The sequence below is a fragment of the Theropithecus gelada genome, chromosome 16 (genome assembly GCF_003255815.1).
Source record: "Theropithecus gelada isolate Dixy chromosome 16, Tgel_1.0, whole genome shotgun sequence".
NCBI classification, from domain to species: domain Eukaryota; kingdom Metazoa; phylum Chordata; class Mammalia; order Primates; family Cercopithecidae; genus Theropithecus; species Theropithecus gelada.
The window spans coordinates 17,379,591-17,393,810 of record NC_037684.1 but is presented as its reverse complement, the minus strand read 5'-3'; the positions used below and the strand labels follow the sequence as shown (position 1 = coordinate 17,393,810).

The 14,220-nt window shown below is 38.6% G+C and overlaps 1 protein-coding gene across 1 annotated transcript in view; it reads left to right on the top strand.

Annotated features, from left to right (window-relative positions):
- The window catches only part of ANKFN1 (ankyrin repeat and fibronectin type III domain containing 1), a 318,382-nt gene that overhangs the window by 170,306 nt on the left and 133,856 nt on the right, over nucleotides 1–14,220 (top strand). Inside the window, exon 3 of the mRNA XM_025362682.1 lies at nucleotides 1,284–1,418. Within this exon, the coding sequence (XP_025218467.1) occupies nucleotides 1,284–1,418 (135 nt within the window). The remainder of the gene's footprint in view (nucleotides 1–1,283; nucleotides 1,419–14,220) is intronic.

Below are 14,220 nucleotides of genomic sequence, written 5' to 3'. Positions count from 1 at the left end.
GAGCTATGGGGGGAGATAATGTCTTTAGAAAGGGGGAGAGTTTGGGGAATACAAGATGTCATTTCCAGGATTCTAAGCAACTACCAGGCCAAAGATTAACTCTCCACCCTCTTGTGTATGATCAAGAGACTTTCTCCTGATTTGCTACAGTCTCATTCAAAATTTGAGAGTTTATTTGGCTCCAGGTATAGATAACAGACTAGTCAGTGCCTAGCAGAAGAGTCCAAAATTACTCCTGAAGTCATCACAGCAGCTAAACATTCATTTGGTAGAGAAAGAATCAGAACAGAGCTTTAGAAAGATTCTTAATGCTGTTGCTAGGGCCATGTGTTGCTGTGTGTGTGTGTGTGTGCGCGCACGTGTGCAGTATTCATATGTGCCATCAATCGGCAAGTCCCACCCCCCAACATAACAAACAGCCTGTGAAGGTCATTTGCCATTTTATTTCAGTGAGAACCATTAAAAATGCCTACATATGCAGCTTTCTAGGAAATCTATTTGTGTCTTTCCTTAGTCATGTAAAGCACAATGCTGTGAAAGGAGCCGGGTATACCCATATGTGGCTGGCATAGAAGCAGCACTGGAATCGTCTTCCTGAGACTGAGCCTCTTGCTGCCCTAAGTCCCACGTCTGCTGACTACTTTCTCTGAACCTGCTCAGACAAAAACCCAAGCACAGCTTCAGCAGCCCTGACTGGATTTAGAGCTTTCTTAAGATGCCCCCTAGCTCCTGCTAGGAGCTTGTAAGGAATTGCGCAGGTGCCCTGTGGTAAAGGGATGTGACAGCCACCTATGTGCTTCTGGTCCCAGACAGCTGTGGAAACAAGGGGGTGTCTGGCCCCAGAAGGGCTGTAGATCATTTGCACTCACAGATTGCTGGATGAGCTCTTGGATGCCAGACAATATTTCTTTCCCTGCCGTTGATGTAGTGACCGACTGCCCCTCTGCTCACCCCTGAGTGACAGTCAGTTCGGATTCAGTCTTGTTTGCCATGAAGCTAGATGTCTCTGTAACCCATTTCAAATGGTCCTCACAGATACGATAGGCTAAACACACACTGAAGTCATGGTATCCTTTTACTACATGCACACAAGCTACAGGAATCAAGCCTTCCCCAGGCTGCAGTCTAGAGAATACACCTAGCCTCTGAGCCAAGCTATTTACGTCTCCCTTTCTCTCCCTATGCATCATTTGCTCTTTTATTTTGCATTAAGAGTAGCTTGGTGATCATGGACTTCGGCTCTCGCCTGTAGTGATCCTGTTCGCATTTCATTCTTTACGCAGAATAGGAAGGAAGTTCGCTTGCTTTGCACAGAGGCTGAGCCACAGGAGAAAGCAAAGCCAATGTGATTTATTGAATGAAAGCACTGGACAATTACCAACAACTTGTTCCTCTGCTGCCTCGAACAGCATAAACTGGTAAGTCAAATTTATTGTTGTTTTTCTTCATGCGAATATGGAGCTTTCTTAGTCACTGATTATTTTTATTGTGTGTATATGTTGCTGTGGCTTAAATACCACTTAAAAATCTGTATCTTCCAAAATTAGCTGCAGGTGGTCCATGAAGAATACACACAAGCACACACACACACAGTGGTCTGCAATTGTACATACACGTCCCTGTGGAGAGACAGGACGGGGGTAGGGAAGCCCCATTTCTGATAATTGGGCATTTTGTTTGCAGTAAGCTTAATCACATTAAGTGCTTGCATAACTGATTAGCATTAGCTGTGAAAAATACATTGCTGTTTTGTTGTGTAAAATCATTTTCCAGTCAGGTTCCTGAGTCCCTAACAAAACACCTGTTGGGTCAGGTAAAGATGAGTTCCATCGTGCTGATAATCCTGAATGCAAACCCAGATATATTACTGTCTTTAATCCAGTTTGCAGACTGGGCAAGCAGAGTGGAATGCTGGCGCTCTGTTCATCCTGGGTGAGCATGCCCATAAATAACATTATGACTGTGATACTGAGGATATCTGTCAAGGGAATCAATGGACGTGTGTTTAAACCCTTGCTTGATCCACCACTACTTTTGCATCTATGTTATTTAAGTCTTTTCTTTATTTCATAAAAGATATATGGTTGATGAGGTACACTGGGTTCAAAGTGGGATGTTCTAAGTATCCAGTTACCCGTGCTGATCATTGGCCTGGTCAGAGTCATCAGGAACTCCACTGATAATCAAGGCTGAGTTTGCTTCTGTACTGGGCTCCAAAAATCCCCATACTCACTTGGTTTCTTCATTTTCTAAATAAGATATAGGCCAACCTCAGCAGAGAGAGAAAGTGACTGTAGAAAGATATTGCTTTCCTTACCACCGTCCCTGCCCCCACCAGTCTCCTTAGTCTTTTGTTTGTCTGGCTACCCCAAGGCTTTATGGCAGCATCAATCCATCTCTGGTGAACTCAGAGTCCATATAAGTGTCATATAGAGTTTAATGTCTTTGGTGTACTCTATCTGCAGTATATCACTGGCTGTTCAGACAAAGTTGTGGCCTTGGATGCTGACAAAGATGAATGATGTTAGAACAGTGAGCAGCATGTTTCTCTAAATAAAAACCAAAGTTAGGAAACTGGAGAGATGGGTGAAGTTTTGCCTGGTGGAAAGGATCTCCAAGCCACTCAATCACAAGAGCCAAGGTCATTCTCCCAGGTGATTTGGCCATTTCATAAATGATGGCATTCTAATAGCAAGGAGACCGAATTGCCTACTGGTTACAGGACTGGTGAGATGTCAGGATAGTCGCGTATTTGTGCTGGTTCCCAGATTAAAGATGTGTCTTTTGGAAAATTCCTTAGCCTCTGTGGATCTCTGTTCTGCCATTCCTTCTATTCTTAATTGTTTCAAAGAAGACATGCTAAGCTCAATTAATGTATTCATGAGATACTACTTTAGATTCTTTTGTTAAATGATGCATTAGGTATTCAAGATCATTGTTCATGTACTTTAATCCAGGGGTCATTCATCAGAAATACACAGATGAGAGTTTATGTGAGGATGAGGGGAATCCATGTCCCTTCCCTCATCTAAGAGATCCAGAACACTCTGAAGGAAGCATGATCACACTTAGGGAATTAGAAGAGGAGAAAGGAGCTGAGAAGTGATGTTTAAAAAATTCAAGTTCAAATAAATAGGTCATGTAAATAAATAGGATTTTTTAAAATATTGATTAGTGATAACTGACTTGCTGTACTTATGACCCCAAGATCCTAAAGATCATCAACGTTTTGAAACAAACATGGAAGTATTTTTTTTCAGAGGGTAGTTCAGGTATGGGTATAATCCATGTATAGAACTATGGCAGGCAACTTTCAGCTGCTCAAATTGCTCCTGTACCCGTGCGTATGGAATTAGCAGCTGCAAATGTACTATGATTTGAGAAGCTCTAGAAGGCTGATTTCCACCCCCCAAAATTTGTCCCATCTCTTTGTATTAGGGTACCTGAAATTCTTTCATCAGAGATTCAGTTAAGTATTGATGTCTTTTTTATAAAATTCAAACATTTCTAGAGGAAATAGTAAAGTAAGCCACTGATACTTTATGATAAATGAGTGTATTAAATTTTTTCTACTTCAAAGGTAACCCAAAGGATGTGGAATTAGTATTCTATTAATTATTCTGCTTTGTATTTGCTTCATACCTGTCTCTAAGAACTTCACTTATAATTATTATTTCACTCTTCATCAGAAAAATAAGTACCCTTCGGGCAAGTTATTTCCTTCTTTTATGGAATATCTGGATTAGACAATACCATCTAGATTTCCTATAGGCTTTTGAGAGTCACACTGTGGAAAACCAAACTCACTATCTTTTCCCTTTCTGAACTCACTTCTCTGTCTATGTTCCTTTAAAAAAAAAAAAAGGTGTGTGTGTGTGAGGGGGGTGACCTATCATTCACCCAGTCAGCTAATAAGGCTCACAGAATTTATCACTGGGTTTCCTGATCTCTCTAGCCCCTTCATCCGATCACTAACAAAATTTAGTCCATTTTATTTCCTTCGTCTTTTGAATCCGTCCAGCCCACTCCATCCCCACTGCCACAAGCTTTAGTTGAAGTCGCCAGCTCTCCTGGGGTAATTTTTTAAGAGCTTCATACTTGGTTGTCCCCTGCCACTGTTCCTACATCTCTCCCCTTTCCAGCAATCCTCTAGTTGCTACCACAGCAATTCTCTAAAAAAGCACATCTCAATTTTTACTTCAAAGTCTCCAGTGCTGCCCTGTTGGGTACAGGTTAAAGTCTATGATTCTTATCGTGGCATAAGAGTCCTTTGGTGGTCTGGCCCTGCTACCTCTTTGGGCTTCTTTCCAAATGTCCTGGCATGGTTGATGAAATGTACCACCGTAAGTGTCAGAGCCCAGAAAAATTTCATGGGGACCCTCACTGGCACTGACTTACCAATGTCACCATGATGTTTCCCATCTCTATATCCTAACCTGAACTATTATTCCTAGAATGCCCCTTTTGCCCTTCCTGCTAGTTAATTCCTCATTCATCATTCAAAATCCTTCTCAGGCATCTCCTTCTCTAACGCATTTTCTCACCACCTCTTATCCAATGACCACATCCTGTCACCCAGAAAGTTCATCACTCACCCCTCTGTGCTACTTCTATGTCTTAGGTTTTTTGAGAGAAGTGTTTAGAGGTTAAGATCTCAAATCTAGACTCATACTGCCTAGATTTGAATCCCAGATTTACTACCCTTTAGTAGTGCCTCAATTTCTAGCTGTGTAAAATGGAGATACTAATAGTCCTTCCTTCATATGGCTGTGATGGGATTCAATAAGTTAATACATGTAAAAACACTGCAACACACTGAATGCTTATGTTTCTCCCAAAGGCAAATGTTGAAATCTTAACCCCCAAGGTGGTGGTATTAGGAACTGAGGCCTTCAGGAAGGTATTAGGTCATACCCCTCATCATTGAAGTTAGTGCGCATCCCCAGAGAGCTAACTAGTTCCTTCCACCATGTGAAGATACAGCAAGAGAGTTCTGTCTTTTGAACCAGAAAGTCAGCCCTCACCAGACACCAAATCTTCTGGATGCCTTGGTCTTGGACTTTCTAGTCTCCAGAACTGTGAGAAATAAATGTATATTGTTTATAAGCCACACAGTTTGTGGTATTTGGTTATAGCAGCCTGAAGGGACTAAGACATACATTATTCTAAATAGCACTTGGCTCATAGAAAGTGTTATAGAAGTGTATTAGTCTGTTTTCACATTGCTATTAAGGAAATTTATAAAGGTAAGATTGGGTAATATATGAAGTAAAGAGGTTTAGTGGAATTACAGTTCCACATGGCTGTGGAGGGCTCACAATCATAGCAGAAGGCAAAGGAGAAGCAAAGACACATCTTACATGGCGACAGGCAAGAGCACTTGTGCAGGGGAACTACCATTTAAAAAACCATCAAATCTCATGAGATTTATTCACTACCATGAGAACGGCATGGGGGAAACTGCCCCCATGATTCAATTATCTCCACCTAGTCCTGCCCTTGACATGTGGGGATTATTACAATTCAGGGTGAAATTTGGCTGGAGACACAGTCAAGCCATATCAAGAAATATAAGCTAGTATTATTTACATACCACGCTATTTCATAGCTATGCATTTGCATAACTGACTACCTTTCTAGCCTATGAGCTCCTTGGGAACAGGTAGGGTAACCAGCTCATTTCAATTTCCCTAGGACTGTCCCAGTTTTAGCTCTGAAAATACTGCATCCTGGAAACCCTCTCTCAGTCCTGAACAAACTAAAACAGTTGGTTACCCTATGTGGGATACTGTCTTACTTACTTTCAATACCTTGGATCTATCACAGGATACAGGTTACAAAGTAGATCATCCATAAGTACTTGATGAACTATAGAATCAATACTAATCATCTTTCTATCCTCTTCTTCATAAACAAATGCTTTCATACATCAAAAATAGTGTTCCTCTTGCCATGGAGTGACAGCTGACTCTTCAAAACTTGTCACTTAATATATATACATTAAAGGGCACAGGAACTAGAAAGGTGGCTTCCATTCTGTGTCATCATTGTAATAGAATTGGCCGCCCTTTCACACTAAAAGACATACCTGTTATGTTAACAGCAGGTGGGGAATGGAAAGAGTTTAACTTCCTTTTCTGCCTAGTGACAGGCAGGTTGAAGCCTTAAGGTCCCCTAGTTCACATCACAGCTAGAAGAGCAATCTTTTCCCAGTCAGAAATGTCCCTCTCACTGACTATATCTGTCTACTCAGCTGTCAAACATGGTTAGAACTCCTATTTGAATATGCTGTGTCTTACGACTGCTTCTCATCCAGACTGGCTCAGATCTTTTGTCACAGTACAAATATGCTAAGAAAGTCCCACAACCAAGCTCCAGTGAAACATGAACTCTGGAGGTGTCAGGACGCACAACATGGCAAGAAGTCTTGACTTCAGAATCAAGATCTAGGAAGATGAAGCTGACAGGCAGCCAGATCAAGGTCCCTTAGAAATAATAATAGCAGAGTTATTATAAGTGTGGACTTTGGAGCCAGAGTTCAAATCCTGCTGCTCCATTTACTGGCTGTAACATCTTGGACAGGTTAGCTAACCTCTCTGGGCCTCAGTAAAATGAGAATATAGTTAAAAGTAGCTATTTCCTCAGAGAGTTATTGTTATATTTTGTTTTAGCATGTACAAACAAAACTTAAGGTAAAGCCAATTGCAAATGATACATTAGATATTGAGATACAACCTCAGGGCATCAAGAGTGAAGAAAAAAGGGAAGTGAGTCAAGGAAGAAAGGAAAACAAAGGTGGCTGTAACTGAAATAGCAATTGCTTCACAAGAAGACACATCTTGTTGTTCTTTTGTATGTATTGGCTTCCAGGTAGCCCTCAGAACAGTCTACAACAAGAAATAGAGAGGAAATTATCTACTGGCTACTGAAAGTCTCCTGTGTCTCACCGGTCCAATTTTCTCCATTTTAGTGGTGTTACTCAGTCTCTTAGGGTAGCCACAAGCAAAGCTAAGGCCTCTGTGGGTCTTGATGGGTCAGGGCTGCTGCAGCTACTGTCACAACCAGCATGATGGGGGTCATGTCAAAACACGCCCCCTACCTGAGACAGCTGGTAGTGTTAGGAGACAGGATGATGGTGGCAATCGAGGCTCTGTTTATGTAAGCAGCAAAGCCCAGGGAACAGGTGGTTGTGAAGCCAATGTGAGGAGGCTCCACTCTGCACAGGCTACTCCTTATTTTGGATCTGCATTCTCCAGGCTACTGTATGATTTTTTTCCTATGTTTTCTTCTAAACATTTTATAGTTCTAGCTTTTACATTTAGGTCTAGGATCATCTATTTTAGGTTGATTTTTGTATATGATGTGAAATAGGGATTGAGGGTTTTTAAATTGTTCTGTATGGATATATCATTGTTTCAGTACAATTTGTTGAAAAGATTATCATTTTTCCTATTGAATTACCTTGACACCTTTTTCAGAAATGAATTGATCATATATGTACAGGTTGTTTCCAGGCTCTCTATTCTGTTTCATTTATGTATATTTCTATCTTTATGATATTATCTTTATCTATATGGCTATCCTTAATCCAATCCTATATGTCTTAATTACTGTAGCTTCATAGGAAGTTTTGAAATCACAACTTCCAACTTTGTTCTTCTTTTTCAAAATCATTTTGGCTATTTTAGATCCTTTCCGTTTCTATAAAAATTTTAGAATCTGCTTGTCAATTTCTACTAAAATAAAAAGCCTGCTAGGATTTTGATTGAGATTGCATGGAATGTATAGGTCAGTTTGGAAGAACTGACACTTTAACAATACCCATTCTTCCAATCCATGAACAAGGGGTGTGTGTGTGTGTGTGTGTGTGTGTGTGTGTGTGTATGCACACATACACATTGTATATATACATATATAGCTCTTCTTTAATTTAATTATTTAATATCATGTCATGTTCAGCATCCAGGCTTTTCATGAGTAGATTTTTATAGATTTAGTAGATTATTCTATGTAAACTTTCATGTCATCTGCAAATGAAGACTATCTCACTTCTTTCTTTCCAATATATAGGTCTTTGACTTATTTTTCTTGCCCTACTTCACTGGCTAGGATGCCCAATACAGTAGAAAAAGTAGGAGTGGACATTTTTGCCTTGTTTCTGATCTTAGATAGAAGAGCTTAATGTTTACTCAATAAGTATGATATTGGCTATAGGTTTTAAAAGATTATCTTACTCAGGTTGAAGAAGTCCCCTTACATTCCTGTAAAATTTTTTTACCATGAATAAATGTAGATCATTAAACCCAAATGCTTTTTATGAATCCATAGAGATGATCATATGATTTTTCCTCCTTATCCTCTCTTTTAATGTATTAATTACGTTGACATTAATGGGTAGATAAATGTTATACTAACCTTGCCTTCTTGGAATGAACCCTGGCTAGTCATGATGCATTATCCTTTTTGTAATATACATTGCTGGATTTAATTTGCTAACATTTTGTTGAAATTTTTTGCCTCCATGTTCATGACAGACATTGGTCCATACCTTTGTTTTCATGTCTTGCCTTTTTCCTGGTTTTAGTATCAGGGTGGAACTAGCCTTGAAAATGAAGCCAATTTTTGGAAGAGTTGTGTGTCGAATTGGTATCATTCCTTAAAAGTTTGGTAGGCTGTAACATTTAACATGGCATTTATTAAAGATTTTAGGATACATTATTAGCATGCAGAAAAAGAAAATGTAAAAATAGAAATTAACGTTCCCATAAAAGGTAGTCTCCTAGCTAATATCTCCTAAAGCCTTGTCCTATAGCCAAGTTGTAGAGAACAGCCCACCTTAAAAGATTACAAAAAGACACAAAGAAACTTTTGAGAATAATGTATATGTTCTTTATCTTGATTGTGACAATGGTTTCATGAGTGAACACTTATGTCAAAGCTAATCGAATTGTACTTTTTAAAACATGCAGTTTATTTTATGTTAATTATACCTCAAAAGACCTGTTAAAAGATAATAACTAATATTTATTGAACACCTATTTTTTCCAGCACGCTACTAAACAATGTATATGTATTTGCTCATTTAAAATTCTGATATCCCTTTTTGGACAATACATGACTATTACTATTAACGTGAGGAATAATATTAATTATGAGGAAATTGAGGTTCAGGAAAGCTAAGTAAGTTGCTCAAGGTCATATAGTTAATAAGTTAAAAAGCTGAAACATAAAGTTCAATCAACCTCATATCAGAGTCATACTTTTAATACTGTGCTTAAGACCACCATAAAGAATAGAATAAAATGTCCTTAATGGGATTGCCTAGGTTTTCTTCTAGGATTTTTATGGTTTTAGGTCTAACATTTAAGTCTTTAATCCATCTTGAATTAATGTTTGTGTACGGTGTAAGGAATGGATCCAGTTTCAGCTTTCTACATATGGCTAGCCAGCTTTTACAACACCATTTATTACGTAGGGAATTCTTTCCACATTGCTTGTTTTTGTCAGGTTTGTCAAAGATAAGATGGTTGTAGATGTGTGGTGTTATTTCTGAGGCCTCTGTTCTGTTCCATTGGTCTATATCTCTGTTTTGATACCAGTACCATGCTGTTTTGGTCACTGTTGCCTTGTAGTATAGTTTGAAGTCAGGTAGCATGATGCCTGCAGCTTTGTTCTTTCTGCTTAGAATTGTCTTGGTAAGGCAGGCTCTTTTTTGGTTCCATATGAACTTTAAAGCAGTTTTTTCCAATTCTGGGAAGAAAGTTATTGGTAGCTTGAAGGGGATGGCATTGAATCTATAAATTACCTTGGACAGTATGGCCATTTTCACGATATTGATTCTTCCTAACCATGAGCATGAAATGTTCTTCCATTTGTTTGTGTCCTCCTTTATTTCATTGAGCAGAGATTTGTAGTTCTCCTTGAAGAGGTCCTTCACTTCCCTTGTAAGTTGGATTCCTAGGTATTTGATTCTCTTTGTAGCAATTGAGAATAGGAGTTCACTCATGATTTGGCTCTCTGTTTGTCCATTATTTGTGTATAGGAATGCTTGTGATTTTTGCACATCGATTTTGTATCCTGAGACTTTGCTGAAGTTTCTTATCAGCTTAAGGAGATTTGGGGCTGAGATGATGGGGTTTTCTAAATATACAATCATGTCATCTGCAAACGGACAATTTAACTTTCTCTTTTCCTAATTGAATATGCTTTATTTCTTTCTCGTGCCAGATTGCCCTGGCCAGAACTTCTAACACTATGTTGAGTAGGAGTGGTAAGAGAGGGCATCCCTGTCTTGTGCCAGTTTTCAAAGGGAATGCTTCCAGTTTTTGCCTATTCAGTATGATATTGACTGTGGGTTTGTCATAAATAGCTCTTATTATTTTGAGATATGTTCCATCAATACCTAGTTTATTGAGAGTTTTTAGCATGAAGAGCTGTTGAATTTTGTCAAAGGCCTTTTCTGCATCTATTGCTATAAGCATGTGGTTTTTGTCATTGGTTTTGTTTATGTGATGGATTACGTTTATTGATTTGTGTATGTTGAACCAGGCTTGCATCCCAGGGATGAAGCCAGCTTGATCACGGTGGATAAGCTTTTTGATGTGCTGCTGGATTCGGTTTGCCAGTATTATATTGAGGATTTTTGCATCGATGTTCATCAGGTATATTGGTCTAAAATTCTCTTTTTTTTGTTGTGTCTCTGCCAGGTGTTGGTATCAGGATGATGCTGGCTTCATCATAAAATGAGTTAGGGAGGATTCCCTCTTTTTCTATTGATTGGAATTGTTTCAGAAGGAATGGTACCAGCTCCTCTTTGTACCTCTGGTAGAATTCGGCTGTGAATCCATCTGGTCCTGGAATTTTTTTTTTATTGGTAGGCTATTGATTATTGCCTCAATTTCAGAGCCTGTTATTGGTCTAGTCAGAGACTCAACTTCTTCCTGGTTTAGTCTTGGGAGGGTGTATGTGTCCAGGAATTTATCCATTTCTTCTAGATTTTCTAGTTTATTTGCATAGAGGTGTTGATAGTATTCTCTGATGGTAGTTTGTATTTCTGTGGGATCAGTGGTGATATCTCCTTTATCATTTTTTATTGCGTCTATTTGATTCTTCTCTCTTTTCTTCTTTATTAGTCTTGCTAGCAATCTATCAATTTTGTTGATCTTTTCAAAAAACCAGCTTGTGGATTCATTGATTTTTTTTTTTTTTTTGAAGGGTTTTTTGTGTCTCTATCTCCTTCAATTCTGCTCTGATCTTACTTATTTCTTGCCTTCTGTTAGCTTTTGAATGTGTTTGCTCTTGCTTCTCTAGTTCTTTTAATTGTGATGTTAGGGTGTCAATTTTAGATCTTTCCTGTGTTCTCTTGTGGGCATTTAGTGCTATAAATTTCCCTCTACACACTGGTTTAAATGTGTTCCAGAGATTCTGGTACATTGTGTCTTTGTTCTCATTGGTTTCAAAGAACATCTTTATTTCTGCCTTCCTTTTGTTATTTACCCAGTAGTCATTCAGGAGCACGTTGTTTAGTTTCCATAGAGTTGTGCGGTTTTGAGTGAGTTTCTTAATCCTGAGTTCTAATTTGATTGCACTGTGCTCTGAGAGACAGTTTGTTGTGATTTCTGTTCTTTTACATTTGCTGAGGAGTGCTTTACTTCCAATTATGTGGTCAATTTTGGAATAAGTGTGATGTGGTGCTTGGAAGAACATATATTCTGTTGATTTTGGGTGGAGAGTTCTGTAGATGTCTATTAAGTCTGCTTGGTGCAGAGCTGAGTTTAAGTCCTGGATATCCTTGTTAACCTTCTGTCTCACCGATCTGTCTAATATTGATAGTGGGGTGTTAAAATCTCCCATCATTATTGTGTGGGTGTCTAAGTCTCTTTGTAGGTCTCTAAGGACTTGTTTTATGAATCTGGGTGCTCAGGCAAGGACTTCATGACTAAATCACCAACAGCAATGGCAACAAAAGCCAAAATTGACAAATGGGATCTAATTAAATTAAAGGGCTTCTGCACAGCAAAAGAAACTACCATCAGTGTGAACAGGCAACCTACAGAATGGGAGAAAAATTTTGCAATCTACCCATCTGACAAAGGGCTTATATCCAGAATCTACAAAGAACTTAAACAAATTTACAAGAAAAAAACAAACAACACCATCAAAAAGTGGGCAAAGGATGTGAACAGACACTTATCAAAAGAAAACATTTATGCAGCCAACAGACACATGAAAAAATGCTTATTATCACTGGTCATCAGAGAAATGCAAATCAAAACCACAGTGAGATACCATCTCACACCAGTTAGAATGGCAATCATTAAAAAATCAGAAAACAACAGATGCTGGAGAGGATGTGGAAAAATAGGAATGTTTTCCACTGTTGGTGGGAGTGTAAACTAGTTCAACCATTGTGGAAACAGTGTGGCGATTCCTCAAGGATCTAGAACTAAAAATATCATTTGACCCAGCAATCCCATTTCTGGGTATATACCCAAAGGATTATAAATCATGCTACTATAAAGACATATGCACACGTATGTTTATTGCAGCACTATTCACAATAGTAAAAACTTAGAAGCAACCCAAATGTCCATCAATGATAGACTGGATTAAGAAAATGTGGCACATATACACCATAGAATACTATGCAGCCATAAAAAAGCATGAATTCATGTCCTGTTCAGGGACATGGATAAAGCTGGAAACCATCATTCTCAGCAAAGTATCACAAGGACAGAAAACCAAACACCACATGTTCTCACTCGTAGATGGGAATTGAACAATGAGAACACTTGGACACAGGGCGGGGAACATCACACACCAGGGCCTGTCATGGGGTGAGGGGCTGGGGGAGGGATAGCATTAGGAGAGGTACTTAATGTGAATGATGAGTTAATGGGTGCAGCAAACCAACATGGCACATATATACTTATGTAACAAACCTGCACATTGTGCACACGTACCCTAGAACTTAAAGTATAATTTTAAAAAAAGAATGGAATAAAATGTAAGGATAGACTTCAACCTGTGGGTTTTTCAGTGAAAATGGCTAATGAGGAATGCTCTCTTAAGAGTGATATCCCAGATTTAACACAACAGATACAGTTTCCTTGTCCAGTCTTTTTAAAGGACTCTGTATTTATTTTGCCCACCTTATATTTATTTAACACTTGAGTATTTTTTTTCAGTTCAGTTTAAAGTTGCAAAGAGTACTGTTGCTATCCATTTCAGGATACTCTCATGGATGTTATAGGGATTATATGAGGTATTATTCAAGATCCCAGCAAGAATCATACAGTGCATTCAAGCAGAAGAACAGAGGGGAGGTTATTAATAAGAACACTTACAAAAGAATGGGCAAGTTAGTGAAAGCCAGTAAGGAATGGTAAAGCCTGCAGGGACAAAAGGAGGAAGCAATTTCTGTAATGCAGAGGAAATAAGTTGAATTGAAAGGGATACCCCACAGATGAAGAGGGGTAAATACCACTACCTTACTCTCCAATTTCCAGTCAGTGCCTCCCATTGGGTGGGCAATATCAAGGCTTCTAATCCATGAACAAAGAATGTCTTTCCATTTGTTTATAGTTTTCTTAATTTATTTCAATGACGTTTTGTATTTTCTGAAAATTAGTTTTTTATTTCTTTTGTTAAATTTATTTCTAAGTATGTTAATCTTTTTGATGCTATTGTAAATTAAATTGTTTTCTTTCCATTTCATTGTCATTTAAATCAGAAAGGAGAAAAAATACAAAAATAAAAGATAAGTTTATGCCGTCTTTATATTTATACTGTATTTTATATTTGTCTGTATAATTTCCTTCTCAGTGCTTTCTGTTTTTTAACTTTGGTTTAAGTTTAGGGGTACAAGTGCAGGTTTGTTACATAGGTAAACTTGTGTCATCGGGTTTTGTTGTACAGATTATTTTGTCACCCAGGTATTCAGCCTAGTACCCATTAGTTGTTTTTCCTGATCCTGTCCCTCTTCCTACCCTTCACCCTCTGAAAGGCCCCAGTATCTCTTGTTCCCCTCTATGTGTCCATGTGTTCTTATCATTTAGCTCTCACTTATAAGTGATAACATGCAACATTTGGTTTTCTATTCCTGTGTTGGTTTGCTAAGGATAGTGGCCTCCAGCTCCACCCATGTCCCTGCAAAGGTCATAATCTTGTTCTTTTTATAGCTGCATAGTATTCCATGGTGTATATGTACCACATATTCCT